The sequence below is a fragment of the Gavia stellata genome, chromosome 9 (genome assembly GCF_030936135.1).
Source record: "Gavia stellata isolate bGavSte3 chromosome 9, bGavSte3.hap2, whole genome shotgun sequence".
Taxonomy (NCBI): Eukaryota; Metazoa; Chordata; class Aves; order Gaviiformes; family Gaviidae; genus Gavia; species Gavia stellata.
In genome coordinates this window covers 22,520,140-22,537,853 of record NC_082602.1, presented here as the reverse complement: position 1 = coordinate 22,537,853, position 17,714 = coordinate 22,520,140, and the positions used below count along the sequence as shown (strand labels likewise).

At 41.7% G+C, this 17,714-nt stretch overlaps 1 protein-coding gene across 2 annotated transcripts in view; it reads right to left on the bottom strand.

Annotated features, from left to right (window-relative positions):
- Positions 1-17,536, bottom strand: part of TBC1D12 (TBC1 domain family member 12) — a 46,994-nt gene extending 29,458 nt beyond the window's left edge. The window contains exons 1-2 of one of the 2 annotated variants that reach the window (XM_059821064.1): positions 16,991-17,536; positions 16,674-16,888 (exon numbers count right to left, since the gene is read on the bottom strand). In XM_059821064.1, the coding sequence (XP_059677047.1) occupies positions 16,674-16,888; positions 16,991-17,536 (761 nt within the window). Of the gene's footprint in view, positions 1-16,673 lie in introns of both variants that reach the window. The other variant, XM_059821063.1, reaches the window with a different exon arrangement.
- Positions 17,537-17,714: the final 178 nt, after the last annotated feature.

Sequence of the window (17,714 nt, the reverse complement as noted above, 5' to 3'; positions counted from 1 at the left end):
TGCTAACTAGCTAACCTTGTACTTTCACATTCTTCCTGTGGAAAGAGACCCCCAGATTTATTCTTCACTTACAGCATTTGCTGTATTTTAAAATCCATTTCCTTCTCAAATTGAATGCATTCACATTTGTGCACAGAAAACACTCTCTTGGCTTTGCCCAGATAGAAGTAGCATGATTCAACAACCGCAATCTGTCCAAAAAGTGCAGTCGCTCTTAAATTTCAGCACTATCAGGGTCTCTGACCATGCAGCATAGTTTTACAAACACTAACAGTTCCTAATTGTAAGACATTGTATAGCTTTCAAATACAAACTAGCTTTTCAGTTCCCAGAATGTTTTTTGTTATTTGGGAAACAAGCAACGCCTGTCACAAAAATCCCTTCTGCGCAAGTCTGTGTGAATGGACTCTACAGATACTTGTGTGTAGTCGAAGACCTGGTCACCAGAAAACAGCAAGCTGGAGAGTAGAAGTAGATGCTGATAAAGTGTGAAAGTCTCCTAAGAACTGGTAAGCTCAAGACTAGTGGTCCTGTGGAATCCAGAAGAACCGAGAAACTCAGAACAGCAAGACTATGCTCAGTCTGTCCAAAGCCACCAGCACACACTACCATCAACAGCTTGTTAAAAAAAAAAAAAAGGAAAAACACTGCATTAAAGAAAGCAACAGCTGCTATAGGCAGGCAGGGAGTATGAGACTACAAGCACACCTGATGAAAGAGAGAGCACCTTGAGAGATTTTTTTGAATGCCCAAGTAGAAGCTGTTGGTGCATCAGTACACCCCTCCACTTCTGTGGAGGTCTCCCAGCTGTAGTTCCAACCCAGTAAGTGACTAAGCATGTTTGGGAATAACTGCTTAAATGTATGACTAGTTACCTGCCATTTATGGAATCAAGCAGTTGCCATTAATTAATACAAGGTGTTCAGTGCTTTACATTGTCTTCAGGACAGAAGGTGGAGCATTCAAAGAATCATGAAGAAAACAAGACAAAGTATTCTAAAGGCCAACATGTCACTCAATACTACACTACAGCCTTGCCCTTAAGTCTGCAACTACTGCAGCAGCTATATTTGAAACTTATTTGGAGGAGATTTTTTTCCCAAAAGCAGGCATGCAGGAAGATACATTCTGGAATACTGTTCTTGAAATAAGAAATAGCTCATGCATCCTGACTTCAAGGATAGCAATAACCATCTGGTCTCTGCACATACTACGGAATACTACCAGGGTTACCTGACGGTTCAGCACCATTGATTCTAGCACCTGTGGAAGCTGAAAAGATGTACATCTTTAACATGGGTGGCAATCTGTCACTGTATCAAAGCTGTCTTATGATTAACCAGGAAGCTGGCAGATTTAAAAAGGAAAAATGTGCAAACACACAGAGGTTTTTAATTAATATTTCTGTATGAAAGATTTAGGCATGCCCATGGCTCTTACAAGATTTGATTTTTTAAGATTGATTTTTTTTAAAATACAACATTAAAACAAACCATCCAGAACATAGTCCCCACCATAATGAATCTTGGGTTTGTGTTTTTTAATATTCTTTGGTGTACTGAGTTAAGCAAAGGCTTGGTTTGCTTTTTGTGAATGCACAAGTGAAAATACACAATTTTACTTTTATTGAGTAGATATTCATTGAAGTCTGTTTCTGTGAGGGCAAAAAGCTGGTCAAACTTGATATCATGTCAGAACAAACCTCACACAGGAATTCTAACTCAAGAGAAATTAATGGGAGGTTTAAAAATAAGCTTTGCTGAAGATGGAAGGACACTTTTAACACATTGTTTTGGCAGCTAACAGTGTCACATCTGATATATTGTTTACAACGGTAAAGCCTTACAAAAGCCCTGTTAAGGAACAGCATCTGTGAATGCTTACAAGTTGCATTCACTGAATTACAGGAAGTGTAGTAGATTTGATATGTTTGTTGCTGCTTAGAATATTCATGAGTTTCACTGATCCCAGGAAAAGTCATCCATTGAGATGGACTGAAAAGTCAATAGCATTTTGGTACAGAATCTCAAAATCCATTTGAAGACTTCGAAATTCCTTAAAAGGAAGCCTACACTTTAGAACTGAATAACACTTTCTGTTGAAAGGACCTGTGAGATACAAGTATTAAAATTAGTTCATTGAATTAAGTTCTCATTTACAATACCCCAGTAGAAAAGTTGCAAGTTTTTTCCCTGCTAGTTGTATATAACCACACTGGAACGCATACTAACACTCTCAAATGACACTCAAAAATGTTTCAGTAGGTGCACTGAAGAGCCTGAAAAGTAACTGAAGCATCACAGAATAAGAAACCATTACTGGCACATACCAAGGCATCCATTCCTAACATTGTTTGGATTACCCTATACAAAAAACCTAGGGGCTCTCACGATCACACAACTACAACAGCTGTAGTAACAGCTACAAGTGGCAGTTTTCTTCCTTATTTAACAACATTGCTTCAACTATTGCTGCCCATGCCCACAGCACACTGTGCAAGAGTTTCACCACGCTGATGGTACAGTAATTCAAAAATGTAAACCATTTCCACAGGTGGCTTTAATGTTCTAGTAATGCAATTGCTTGTTTCCACTCTGATTTTGGTTTTTGTTGTTTAAGATAAATTGGTGAAGTCTAAATGCAGTTAAAATTAAGTCTCAGAAGGGGATAGGTGGAACTTGATATTTTAATGGGATTTTTTTTTTGTTTGTTTACTTTAGGGTTTCAGCCTCCTCTCCCCACCATAAAATCTGAACACAAAGCTTTTTTCCACTTTTCGATCTAGCTATATGCCAGCCCAAGAGGATGACAGATTTCCAAGTTTTAGAGGAAGTTACTGGAAAATACCAGAGACAATTACTTCAAGCTTGATCTTAACCAGACTAGAAACTGGGCTGCCACGTATGCACAACAGCCACTCAAAGAAAGCTGAAGTGCTTTGAACAGCAGCAACCATGAACATCAGCAGGTAGAAAAGTCACCAGGCTAGATACAACTCCATCACTCTGCCTCTATATAATTGATTCACCTCTCCAAAAGACCAAGTAGTCTTGTGATAGTGTTCTGTTTGACCAAAAATGTCAAACTCAAATCTAGTTTCAAGCTAGATGTCATTTGCTACAGTTCTTTCAACAAAGATCACATATATGGATCTTCCCTTTCTACAACTCCACTGTGTGCCACTAACAACAGGCTATGAGTATTTTGCAGCTTTGTGCATCCCAACAAAACCTGAAGTTCCTTCCCACTACAAATGCACAACCTCGGGTCTCCAATCTTAACTTTGAGCCTCAAAGGAACCTGCCAGAAGAATAATTTCTGATGATTCAGAGCTCTAATGTTGTTGAGATATAGTTATTGGAAGCAACCAACTTTATTTACTTCTCATTTTTTCCCCCTAAAACTCCCATTTGAGTCCAGCATTCTTAACAACACTTGGAAACAGCATTCACAAGCCTATATCTGCCCTTAGTCCTTAGCTTTAAAACAAGATATAGACCCTGCCTCATCTCTCCACTCCCTCCACAAAACTGTAACTTGTAGCCTTTAAACCCATACATTCAACAACACTTGTGAAGTGCCAGCCCCAGCCTGGAATGCTACAGGACTAAAAGTCTTTCGGTAGCACAGCTATTCTAACCTGGTAGAGAAGCAGGAGCATGAACTGTGCTAGAGCCACAAAGGAAAAAGAAAATAGTAGTTTAGAAATCTGTGAAATGCAACTAAGCTGTGAGATGGCAAGCTAAAAATGCAGTCACAGTGCATATAGCTTACTCTGCATTGTTAAAGTACTTTTGATGCGATTGCCTAGAAAGCTGTCCTGACTGTTTAGCCAGTGAGTCTAGTAATGCAGTTTCAATCAGATTTTTAAAAGGCATAGCAAACTGAAAGATAATTAGGCAGCCAAAGGAGACAGGTGTCAGAACAGGAATTTGCCTCCTCCGCACTGAAGGAAAGGTTGCAGCATCATTCTACTTCTTATTAGGTGTTAGAGAATCAAATCATCAGAACTCCACCTTCAGACCCAGACTTCACCTGTGCTGCTGCTTTTAGTTATCTATATAAAAATTTCAAGTGCAGAGGAAGGTTGGATCTGACACCTGAGCCATTTAAGATGAGTATCAGTATGAAGCATATTAAAAATGAGTCTAGCTTTCTCGTTTGTTAATCCTGCACTACGAAAAGTGGCAAAAATCAAGTGGTATCAACTACTGAGACAAGGACATGGTCTCAGAAGAGAGCACAAAACACGTTATCGTCATTACTGTTCCACCTGAGCAACAAAGCATGCTTCCTTACGGTTCACTTTAATACCTAATTCAAAATTCTGCACCACATTAGACAACAAGAAACTGTGGGCATCCCTAGAAAGCAATCCTTGCAAAACTTGAAGCCTTGAAGCATGGCATCAAAGAAACAAATTTTCTCCAAATAGAATATTCAGAATTCAGGTTTATCTTAGAAATAAATGAATACTGTGTTTAAATCTTGATGTGAAAGCTAGACTACTATTCTCTAATTCATTTCCCTTGCAAGGTAACTTTGACCTTGTTCAAAATGTTTACTCACTCATCTACAAATAAAGAGGTCACTTGTTGGAACTATTTAAGTTATATTAGAGTACTAAAAATGACGTTTTTTAGAAGAAAAACAACTTACTATTAAAACATTTTTCTGACTTTTACTTTATACACATAACCTGATTTACGGTCATTTTCAGTCAACGATTATTTCTTCTCATGGCATCCACCTTTAAAGATCTATGATAACAGGGAAGTGCTAAGAAAACAAGCTTTGAAAGTCACAAGAACTGACAAAGGAGGTGAGGATTGATTATATTTTCCTTTTTATTAAGCACCTAGTACCTGTTATTAGACACTACATAAGACAACTGTCTCCTGTTAAATCCAGGGAAGCAAGACACAAACAGGAAGGAATCAGCATCACGTCAAGAGCATCCTCACTCTATCCTATGTAACTTTTCCAGCCAGAATTACAAAGGTTTAGAGGGGGGATCCAGCATGGAATTAATGCCACAAATGAGCACCAAGTTTGACAAAAAAATCTAGGTTTTCTGTTTGGTTTAAATATAATTATAAAAATGCAGTTAAAAACCCTGGAAGTTGCATTTCTCTGCAATAACTAAAGTATATTAAAAAAACCACTGATTCCAATAAAACCTCAGAATTTGTAAAATGAATATGAAGTAACAAAACTCATTAAAAACTGTATATGTATTACGATACAATTGATTTTGCATCTCCAGAAAGAACAGAGTTCTGCTTGTCCACACAGTCTATTCTTTCTCCATCCCTATGCTAATTTTGAAATAAGCTTCCTAGGCATATAAAATAGGTCTATGGTTGAAATTTGTTGAAATTTGAATTAGCCGATAGACAAACTGATAAGGAAACTACTTACGTAGTACCTAATAATCTTTATCCAGAGAGCTGTATCAGTGAGGACTTAGAAGTATGTCCCAGGAATTGTCATAGATGCGTTTTTACTGGTATAGCATTAAAATGAATCATTTTGACTTAAATTCATACTTTCAGAACAGTCTGCACAAATTCTGAAGACCCCTGCAAGCCTACAATTCCATATTCCTTCATGACTATAACTGAGTATGTAAGAATTATTATATTCACAATAGCATGTTTTTACCATGTGTAAAACGCAAAAGCTGCTTAAGAACACAACAGAATTTTTCCTCTTACTGAAGTCTTGTCCATTCTGTTAAGGTCTTATGTGCAACAATTTGGAAAAAAGACCATGAAAACATTGCTTGATTATAGACAATTAGCTCCTTCGCTTTTAACAAGACTTTTCAATAATTTACATACAGAAACAAACGTAACTCAACTCTAAGCATAAATAATGAATCTTTAAAAAGGAAATAACCTTTTTGGTTAGCCACTTACAAAGCTTGCAGAGCAACAAAAGTAGGATTCCATTTCTACATTTTAAACTGTTTATACACAGTACACCATTTGTAGGAATTGATAAAAAGTGTCCAAAAAGTTACAATGTTCAGAGTGCACACAGTAATTATTTCTTAGACCAATAGACAGGGTGTCCCCGTTATTTTAGATTTGAATTATATGACATTGTCCAGGAGCTATTTGCTCACTTTCACATGCTCAGAAATGTTTTCTCACATTATTAGTTATGGTTGGAAAAATGATATGAACATAAAAAATATTAAGATAAAATACCCCCTACTTTACAAATACAATTTTCAACTCATCCTTTACTCTCACATTTCAACCTTAATTTGTAAGTTAACATGCATGTGTTTTTAGGTTTAGTTTAAAAGTCTAACATGGAAATTTAGAACAAAACACTAATAAATTTAGAATTTATTACACATTCTACATTTTTAGTTTCTACAACTTAGAATAACATCAGCCCATTTTGATTTAATACATTTATACAGTTGCTCCGAGTGCAAGTTTCCAAGCTTAGCCTTATTGGAGGAGAGGTGACCCAACCAATTTTACAGTTCACATCTTCTACCACCTTGCTACAAGAAGCCAGACACCAACTTCTCTCTAAATTTTGTTACCCCCAAACACAGATCTATTACAGGGTATTTCTAGTTTTAGCACCTTTTAGCAGTACAAAGATATCTTCTTTCTCTCCAAACCAAGACAACCCAAAGAGCATCCCAAACCACTCTCTCCAAAGGAACTTCAATGTTTGCATCTGTAATACTCTAAAACTACAGTCTTAAGTGCTATACAAGCAAGGTTTTGGGTTTCCCCTCCTCCCCCAAAAACTTAAAGGAAACCAGGAGAACATGCATCTTCAGCAAGACCAAGCCTGAAGTGTTTTGGTTTGGGTTTTTTTGTTTTTTGGTTTTTTTTTTTTTTTTTAAATGAAACTATGACATTTCTATTGATATTACTGGTCAGCTAAAGCCTCAGCTACAATTAGGTATACCTGAAATCTAATGAACTGCCAAGGAGTAGCTGCTAAGGATTGAAGGGTAGGGAAGAAGGAGGTTTCTGGCCTCTTAGAGAGGACACAAAGATTGACAGAACTATTATGGAAGCACACTGAAGAGATTAAATTAGATCAACTCTATTGCTAGAGCTCCTAGTTGATACCAGTCCCCAAGTGCCTTTACAAACTCTGCTGGCAAAACAGTTTTACTACAGGTACACAAACACTTGGAAGTTTTAAGAGTTGAAACCGTTTAGCAGTATCACAGAACACTCTGTACCGAATGGTTACTGGTAAACAGTGTTTTAAACAGTCTACATTATACTCTTAACAAAGAGCTGTTGCACAGGTCAGCTTTACAACCAGGCTCAAGCATTCCAAAACACATGTAAACAAGCAGACACATACTCAAGGTGACAGACATGGTTAAATTTCAGAATGCTCAAGTACAAAAAGAGTAAAGGAAGATAATCAGCATGGTCTCACCTTTACTTTTCAGAGCGACCTAGCAAAACAGAGCTCTTTGTCAAACTATTCTATCATCTTCATATTTAATCAGGTAGTTCAGCAGCTATTTTGACACTACACCAAACATTATGGCCAATCTTCTGTAATAATAACCAAATGTCACTTAACCAAATGTCACTTGCCCACAGAATCTAAACCAAAATCCTAGATCACAGCTGCAAGTGGAGAATTTCTACCAGCTGACTACAGATGTTCTGCTATTTCTTGCATGGCCAGGAATATCTACTCCATCAAAGCCACAGCTGGTTAGCCAGCAACATACTCTAAGCAAAACAATGCTAGAGGAATAAGACCCCTTCCTCCCCCACACACAATGGCCAAGTGTTTCAGCCCCGCTAAGGGGAAGCCCATTTCTCTTCCTTGCACCAGTCACATTCTACACTCCCTTCTGCTGCACCAATTCTGAGACTCTTCATATCTTGCAAGTCAATTCAACTCACTAATCCCACAGAAAACGATCCACATTTTTTCACTACCCAGCTTAATAAGCTACAGCAGCTCACAGAGGATCAAATAAATACCAGAAGCAGGGAAGAGACATTCCCTTTGTTGCCTGACAACAGCAAGCTCTTCAATCAGCTCACCAAGATATCTCACAGAAGTACAACCTAATGAAGCAAACTACCTCAAACTGTTCTAGTACTAACTCACTTTCAGTTAAGGCAAAAGTCACCAGCTTTATCAGGGCAGTCACTATACCTATAGTCCAAATGTTCCTATACAAGATATGTTTTCAAGACAAAGGTGAGAAAGATTTACAGCCTTTGACAACAGCCTACAAGTCTGTGACCTGAAAGTTCAAACACGGGGCAGAGTTTTATTTTGAAGACTGTCCCAAGAGTTGGTGATGCTTACTACTCTGACCAGCCTGGTTAAATCTCACATAATATTTTTCCCTTCTGCTCCCAGAGTGCCTGTCAACTACTTGATTGTGTAATGTAGTACTACAAGGTACTACTGTACTACTTTTGTAGCCACTCAGTGTCTCAGGTTTCTGCTGTGGTTAGCAATTCACAATATTTTATGTCACTGCTTCAGTGATAAATTTCAGAAATGCTACAAAATGCAGGAATCCATTTTTGATCTGTTAGACAGCTGATATTAATATGTAAGAGCCTGATGCCTTTCAGTTTTGCTTGATGGCTTTGTGTTTTACAAAGCGAGGAAGAAATTCCCTAATCTACCACTCAGCTGCCTACAGAATTTGAGGAACAGAACACAACTTGCAAAACACCTAAAGTCTGCAACAACAAAAAGCTAGAATCATAGAATGATTTAGGTTGCAAAAGGCCTTTAAGATCATCAAGTCCAACTGTAAACCTAACACTGCCAGGAACACCACTAAACCATGTTCCTAAGCACCACATCCATACATCTTTTAAATATCTGCAGGGATGGTGACTCAACCACTTCTCTGGGCAGCCTGTTCTGGTGCTTGATAACCCTTTCAGTGAAGAAATTTTTCCTAATATCCAGCCCAAACCTCCCCGGCACACTTAAGGCCATTTCCTCTCGTCCTATCACTTGTCACTTGGGAAAAGAGACCAACACCCACCTTGCTACAACCTCCCTTCAGGTAATCGTAGAGAGTGACAAGGTCTCCCCTGAGCCTCCTCTTCACCAGGCTAAACAACCCCAGTTCCCTCAGCCGCCCAAAGTAGAGATACTTTGTGCTCCAGAATCTCCACTGCTTCCCATTCACAGCTACCAACTGCCCAAATACCTTCAGTAGTTCATGGTTTGTTTGTTTTTTTAAAGCATTCTGGCATCCAGCATACAAACACTTCATTATTGCCCAGCAAGACAGATGAGATCCTACATTAATGGATATATCAGGCAGCTGAAGCAATACAGATAGGACTGAGCTTTGTAGGGTCTGAGACCTGGCCAGGGTCAAGCCTCCCCTGCTACAGAAAGCAGAGGAGCTGGCATCAACAACTCTATTTGCTGTTCTTGGAGCACAAGTAAGATGTGTGAAGTACAATCACCCTTCTCCCATAGCATCTTCCTCGGAATATCAAACCAGACTTCAGCAACAGAGGCAGCAGCAGCAAGCCTGGGTTTCAGTTGGAGCCAGCAGAGGCAGAAGGGCTACAGATGTTCTGTTGCTCTCTGTATCTCTAGTGTCTTTTCTCCTTTACTTCCAGACAATCACTTAGTTTGACTATAGATGGCCTTCAGGAAGTTTGTTTAGGTCAACAGAACTGCCCTAGGCAAGGGGAACCAACAAGGCAGCTTTTATTGTACTACCTGATCCAGAGAGACTCATTCGCTTACCAGAAAGCACATTACATAAAAGTTCCCAATATAACAATGGAAATTGAACGTGATTCCTTCTCAATAAAGGAGTACCTTGGAGAAGGATGGAGAAAAACTGCAAAGAGCTTCTTCCCATAGGCTACAGGTATTATTTTCAGTCAGAAGGAAAGGAATTTACAAGAACACCAGTCAGTGTTTGGCTCTCAGAAGTTCTAGAATCATCAAAACTAGCTTTTACTGATTAAAGTCTTAAGTTCACCCATACAACATCCATCCACCTCTCACACTGCCACCCCAATGCCAGGTCAGGAGCAATATGCTCTGCAGGTGGTTTGCACAGCTGACCAGTTTCTGCAAATATAGAGCCAAATTAGCCGAGTCTCCCTTTTGCAGGCTCTCCTTATGCTCAGCCTTCATTCAAAAACCTGTTGAATTTTTATAGTTGAGTCCTCTCAGTCTCGGAGAGGTTTGACTGAAGCTGGCTAACGGGCTGCAGTATTAGAGAGATCAGGCAGTAACTGCCTAAGCTTCACCTCCTTAGAAAGCAATAATAAAAAGGCTGAGAAGCACAGCACAGTATGAGTTTGAAAAGCTTAAAGCAATGCCTACCACCCAGTCTAACAAACCTAGTCCCTACCCAGCTGAACAACAAACAAGACCAAAAAGGGATAAAAAAGGAAAGGCTTTATATCATAAACATCTCAGCAGTTCCCAGAAACTGAAGATACGAATAACAAGTTTTGCATCCATGTGAATGAAATGTGACCAAAATCCTTAAACTCCTTTTTTATTCTTAAACAATCAAGACAAAATAGCCTAATGAATAATTGAACAGCCAGAAGAGCAAAAGCATAAAACTATCATTTTCTTAGAGGCCAGCTGCAATTAAAGCAACCTCCTTTGGTTGTTGTCTTCCACGTAAAATATTCTCCTTTTAGTCATAGCCTATTCAGAAGGGAGGCCCCATTCACTTTGTTACACTACTCTTAATATATTGAGTCTGTAAGAAATTGTGACACAAAATAAGCAGAAGAGATAAAAAGGCCTTCTGCAAAATGAAAAGGGGGAGAAGATACTTCCAGGTTAAGTTTAAATGCCTCTGTAAATCACTCCTTAGCAAAAGAAGCTACGACTCCAACAGTTTCTTGCACACTGAACAGCAATTTCAGCTGTTTGGCTTGAAAAAACCCACACACAAAACCCCCAAAAAACTACAGCATTAGTCTGAGGAGAACTTACTTTACGAAAATTCCTACTAGGATTATAAGACTCCCAGTGCAAATATCTGACCAATGTAAAATATTACATTGTCTACCAAGGAGAGCACAGAAATTGCTAATAATACTTTGGGGAGTTTAAATTGATGACGATTATACGTATGGCTCTAAGGTCTTAGAACTGACGTCTATTTAGTCATCTTTTTAGACAAAAAAGAAAAAAAAAAAAGACAGGCTGCAGACAGAAGTTGGAGCAATATAGCAATCCGATACCTATCCAGAGTTAAATCAGCATACGATTCTTCCGCTTGTGCACTGAAATTTAACTTTGGTTTGCTACTCAACAGACATCCTAGCCAAAACAATATGGGTGCTCAGCATCTTACATACTTATGGTGAAAGACCCATTGCTAATGTTTTTCAGAAACACAAAACTCTTTAAATCTATACATCATGAGGCCTGGGAGTGAAACTTTCTCAAACAGGCATTTTCAACTCATAGACCTTGAGGACTTGCTCATTTTTATGAGCTGCTTGGAACTGGTTCACTAATAGAAACAAGGCTGTTGCCACATAGATTTAATTTTCTACAGTGGGATCCACATCTGTGAGAGAAACTTTAGATGCGCAGAGACATTTCCTCGACTTCTTTATTCATAAAAAGTTTATATAAAAATTTTCCATGTACACAGTTATTAAAAAGTTGGGAGCAAAAAAAAAAATGCTGAGCATTCATCTTCAAAGTTTGCTACAGTTTGTTTTACTTTGGAGATTACCCTTACTTAAGTTGTCATTATATTTGTTATTCATGTGACTGAAAGCCAGAAACTGGCAAACATGTCAACACAACTTCATAAAATAAATCATTCTTAGCAAACAGCAAATGAAGAACCTACAGAGAAGCTTTTCATTTTGATGATATGAATGCTTTTTCCTATTTATATCAAGTTAATTATGTCTCTAACTCAGGAAAAAAAGAATACTGTTTGAAGATAATCACAGATTTGGGTCCAGGTGCTTTTGCCTACTTTCTCCAGTCAGCTTTAATTCAAATCCATTAAAAGTATCCGCTTGTTCACTTAAGTTACAAGATTGCTGAGAGAAAGCAAAAAACTAGGCCCAAAGACAGAGGGCTGAAGGGTGCCCTTACAATTTCTGGGGGGAAGCTTTGTTTTATTTCCTTAGCTCTTCTCTCCAATTATCTTTGCAATATATTGTCAGTATATTTCCTTGATCTGTTAAGAAGCACTCTGTACCTTTTTTCCTTCTTATCTGCATAGGGAAAAAAAACAACCCCCAAATCAAAAACAAACACACAAGTCTTTCAGGATGTCAGCAAAAACTGACCAAGGTATAGGCACAGGCAATACAGGAATATAAATTAAGCACTGTGAAGTGCCCCCATCAATCTGTTCTTTGATCTTTACACAAAGAAAAGGTTTAGAAGATCTGTCGCAACCAGGACAGCTCATTCCCCACTTGACTCTCGTTTTTGACTAAAATCCCACAAAACAGATTTTTCCTCACAGATGTATATAGTACATCCCTTGAAGTTTCATGCTGATTCATGAAACAGAAAAGCTCTGTATACAAAAAGAAGCATTGATTCTGGTATTAAACATTGGCAAGTTGCAACTGTAGACTAGGTATACACCTATGTAATGCAAAGAGCTTCAAGTGCTACTTAGTAATAAACTGAAATATAAACTACAGATCTAGAGACATTATTAAGTACACAAGTAACAATACTCAGGGAAGTGAACCTCTTTGCAACCCTCCACAGTCTCTGTCAAGGACATTTGTAGGAGCAAGAAGATTAGCAGCTTTTGAAGAACTACCTACTTACTGAATCACAGAACTGTGTTTACAAAGAGGGAGAAAAAGATGCGGGCTTCAGTGATTTCTCAGTTTTTTGTTTCTACATATGCTGACTTCCTGCAACTTTCCATCATCTCCCCAAGCGAAGATCTTTCAAAACTTCTGGACAATAAGCACAACCGTTCTGGGTGAGGAAGGATGAGATTAGGACAGTTTTTATAAGCATGTGTGCCAACAGCCATGCATGCTTTACAACCCCTTACACCCATTGCTCACAGCGTATCCTAGAGACCTACAAGAAGCAGCAGTTACGAATTGAGCTCTTTGCAATTTTATCAGGAAAACTTGTTAGATGAATTCTGGAAAACAAGCATTTGGGAAAACGGTGCTTTACTACAACAAAGTAAGTATCACTGCTGTTGTCAACAGTAAGCTTTGAATGCAGGAATGAGAAACTTTGCCAACTACCAGATACCTAAATTTATCTAGTAAATACACAATTCAAAAAGGAACAATATCTACACAAGCTGAGAAGATGCCTGGTACATACATGTAGAACTATGAAGTATAATTCATCTTTAAAAAGAGGATCACAATCACCATGGCTTTATCTCAGCCCTGGAATACTTTCTGCTGCTTGCCATTTTTGGTTTACTGTTCTGCTCCATACGTGCTGCTTTGGGGGATAAAGTATACTGCAATCAAGGTAATCATCATGGCTTTAATTCAACTGTCCATGCAACATTCCTGCTCACTGAACCATTCCATACCAAATAGCAATCTACTGGGGCTAACCAAAAGTGATCCAATAACCAAAGAACAGAGCATTGCGCCTGTGAGCTGCTATTTAAGACCACAAACCATAAGAACAGTGCCTATATATGACTGTATTACGAGTCATACACAGGAGTACAAAGCAGTGACAGGTGACTTTCAAGAAGCCACTTAATGTTCTGACCATAACAGTAGCACAGTGGAGACAAGTGACCATAGTCATGCAATTTTCCTTGCCACGGCACTCTGCTCCACATACCTCTGATTTACTTGAGGCATCCCACTTCCCGTGCTGAGAGAAACAAAGAGGTAGAACAAAAAGACAGCAAAAACGATTATTTTTCAGTTAATAGTTGTTAGCATTGATTTGACAGGCTTAGTATTTTGGTACAAATACAACTTGAGATCCCAGGGCCAAATATTACATCTAATGCTTACCCAAAAAAAAAAGCTTTAATCATTCATGTAAACTTTCCCATGATCTTGAAATAATTATTACTGACAATCACGAGGGCACAGCCACTCTTCCTGTCACAGAACTTAGGTAAGATGCTGCTGTTGACAGCTGCTCGCTTTTTTCCTCTACCTCACCTTGTTGGTTTCTCCTCCGGTTCAGTGAAATGAAGACAGACAATTAACATGGATGATTTCAAAGAACTGCGAAGGCGGCCAGCCTGGTAACTAAAGAGATGGGAACAAGCAGCTGGAAAACCACAGCCTCCTAACCCAGGTCTGCCATGACTGAACAGTTTGTCTGACTGGGCAATTACAACAATGAAGCTTTCACACTGAAGGCAGCAGGACTTCCCCCTTGCCTTCTCTCAGTTCTTAAATAACAGCAAGAAGTGTCCACCTTCTTTTAAAAGAACTTCCATATAATTTGACTATTAAAAAGAACAATGTGAGCTACCAAATTTTAGACAGTTTGTAAACTAGACAAAAAGCATTACAAGTGTGAAACATCCTCTATAAGATGCTCCAGACGGCTGAACTACCTGTGTTTAGCACATCCAGTACCTTTTCTTGTACACTATGGGAGCAGGTACACATTCTGACAAAACTCAAATGAGTTGTTCTCTCTTAGCAAGTACTTTTGATAGAATATGGCCACCTGGTACAACTTAAACTTTGGAAAGCAACATCATTTACGGCTCTGTGCTCATGCAAAAATACAAGCAACCATCTGCTGAGAAGCTTCACAGGGAGGTATAGTTGCTACCAACATTCAATCACAGGCCCATTTTTAACAATTTGAGTCCTCATTACTGAGCACTAAGGTATTTCTCTTTCTAAGAACGGGAGAAAAATCCACTCACAATGGCAACTGTCAGTTTTGCATGAATCTGAGCAGTTTAAAAAAAAGTGAAAAGTCTAAGCTTTTAAAGTATCAGAAATAGTTCAGATGACAAGAACTAACTAAAAAAAAATGATGAAAAGAAAGTTTTACTACCACTTTTCTAAGCAATGGAGACCACAAACTCTAGTGTTACTGTATCTAGAGACAAATCTATCAAGGAAGAGAGGTTTGGGTTTGATTTTAAAAATCAGTAAAAGTGTTTTTGATCAGTAGATCTCATCTGGGCTGCTCAGGTGAAATCAGCTGTAACTAAAGCACTTTTATAAATGTATAGGCAGAGCTGAAGGTAAAGTCTCTGAAGCCAATATTGCTTACCAGGCAAAATGCACAAGAGGCACAGCCAGCTAGACCAGTCAGGGGCTATGAAATTTGCTCTCAGGCAAATCCTTTTTTTTTCCACTGAGGTATCAGTACTATAGCTTTTGCCAGGATAGAATCAATTAAGTTTTTCCATGTATTACCCAAGCCTTCACTGAAAACAGAGGGTGTCAGTGTATATTGACAACTTCTACTGCACACCAAGTTCTGTCTTTCAAGCTATCGCTCTGAGACAAAAAGCAGCAAGTACCAGTGTTACTGGTCAAAGTATTCAAGTAATGAGGTAAAGGGAAAGTAATATACCACAGTCCACATAACATGAGAAAAAATAAAAAGGGTGTGGGAGGGAAGAACACTAATAGGAAATTGTGGGGCTAGAGAGACATCTCTCAACCCATCCTTGAAACAAAGTGGAGGCATCAAACTTACCCTGCAACTGCCACTATCCTTATCCTCAGGCAGGAATCCATCTCCTTTTCCTGACGGTTGGCAGAAGGAGCCTGTTTCTCAATTTGGGATCCTGCCTTGAGATCAGACCTTTCCTCTTCTGTATCAATTTTTCAGTTAATAGATTTAATCTTATTCAGTCTTCTCAAAACACTTACAGACCCACTGTGCTACCAGAGTGTCTGTCACACAATAACTATAACCCTAGGGTTTTGGAGAATAAAACCTGTTATCAATCTGGAAATTAAACTCCCTTCTTCAAACACAATAAAAGCAATATAGAATATGCTATAAACTATTATAGTCAAGATGCATCTCCTGTAGTATGTTAAAGACTGAGCGATGCTACAGAGTCCCCTGGTAATGAAGCTGGATGTCCTGAAGTTTTTGGTTTTGTGCTAGAAACTTCACAGAAGCCCAATTAATTTGAGCACAAAGCCTAGCCCTTGAAGCTTTCCACACCACACTTTGGCATAAATAAATAAGATGTATCTACACTGTCAACAAGTAGCAAAAGCTTTATGAGCTTTTGCAACTTCCACAATGATTCTCAGAATCACCCAAAAGTTGCTTCCAGTACCAACAACTTTCACCTTATTCCCCAAGCAGTTTAATCAGTACCACTGTGTTCATACAGACAATAAAACGCTCTGTAACAGGAAGCAAATTCCAGTTTGAAGTCCACGTAGTTTGCAGCAGCAGAAGTACCTTGACCATCCTACCCTCACGTCCAACGCAAAGCCTCTTTCTTGCTGCAGCAGTATTTACTCGGTGGCAAAAGAGCCCGTCGGGGCTGGGACGGCTCATCGTCCGACCAGCAGCAAGACACTGCTGACGCCGAGACACGCTTCTTAAGACAACCCCCCCGTGAACCGGCGCGGCAGACCTTCACCCCCGCCTCCAGCGCGGCCAGCCTGCGGGGCCCCGTGGGGCGTCCCCCCCGCCCCAGGCTCCGGGGCGGGCGCTGCCGGGGGCGCAAGTACCGGCCCCGCCGCCGCCCGCTCCTTTACCTGCTGAAGAACTCGGCAAAGCTGCTGCCGGCGCCGGCGATGCCCGCCCGCCGGGCCCTCTCCGCCGGCTCCTGCGGAGGCGCCGGGGCCGCGGGCGCCGTCCCTCCGTGGGGCAGGTGCTCCGGGGCGCTGCGGCGGCGGCTCACCTCGTAGGTGTTGCGGGAGTTCAGGTTCACGTCCGTGAAGCCGAGGGGCTCTGGGGGCAGGGCAGCGGACTCCGCCGGGCCCCGGGAGGTCCGCACGCCGGGGGCGGCCTGCGCCCGGCTGCCGGCGTCGTCCCCCGGGCCGAGGGGCGGCGGGGGGCTGCCGGCCGCCGCCGCCCCCCCGCGCCGCTCCGCCTCGCTCCGCAGCCGGCAGCTCCTCAGCGGCTCTTCCAAGGCGGTCCCCGCGGGGACGCCGCCGCCCCCCGGGCCGGGCGGGCAGGGGAGGAAGCCCCCGTTCTGCAGCTTGGCTTCCTCCTCCCCCGGCCCCGGCTCATCCCGCCCCGGCTCGGCCCGTCCTGCCCGAGGGGGCGGCGACGGCGGCGGCTCCTCCGGCGGCGGCGGCGGCGGCAGCAGCAGGAAGCCGACGTCCCCGTTGGTCATCCTCCCGCGGGGGCCCACGGCGTAGGCGGCCCCGTTGGCGGGCTTCTCCGGGCAGCGCTTCCCACCCGCCGCCGCCGCCGCGGCGGGGCCGAGCGCCGCCAGGTACCGCTGCAGCAGCCGCTCCTGCGCCGGCCCGCCGCTCCTCCGGCTCAAGCCCCGGCTCCCATCCCGCTCCCCGTCCTCCTCCTCCTCCGCCGCCTCCTCCGCCGCCGCCTCCTGCCGGCCCGCGGGAAGCACGGCTGCGCTGCCCGGAGCTCCGGCATCGTCCGGCCCCACCATTTGCCGCCGCGGAGCCCCGGGGATGCCAGCGGCGCAGCGGGGCGGGGCGCGGCGCGGCCCCCCTGGCGCGGCGGGGGCCGAGGGGGGCGGGGCGCGCGCGTTCCTCCGCACCGGCGGCGCCGCGAGCGCTGGCAGCCGGCGCCGCTCACCGCGTCGGACAGCGGCCTCGGCGGGGGGG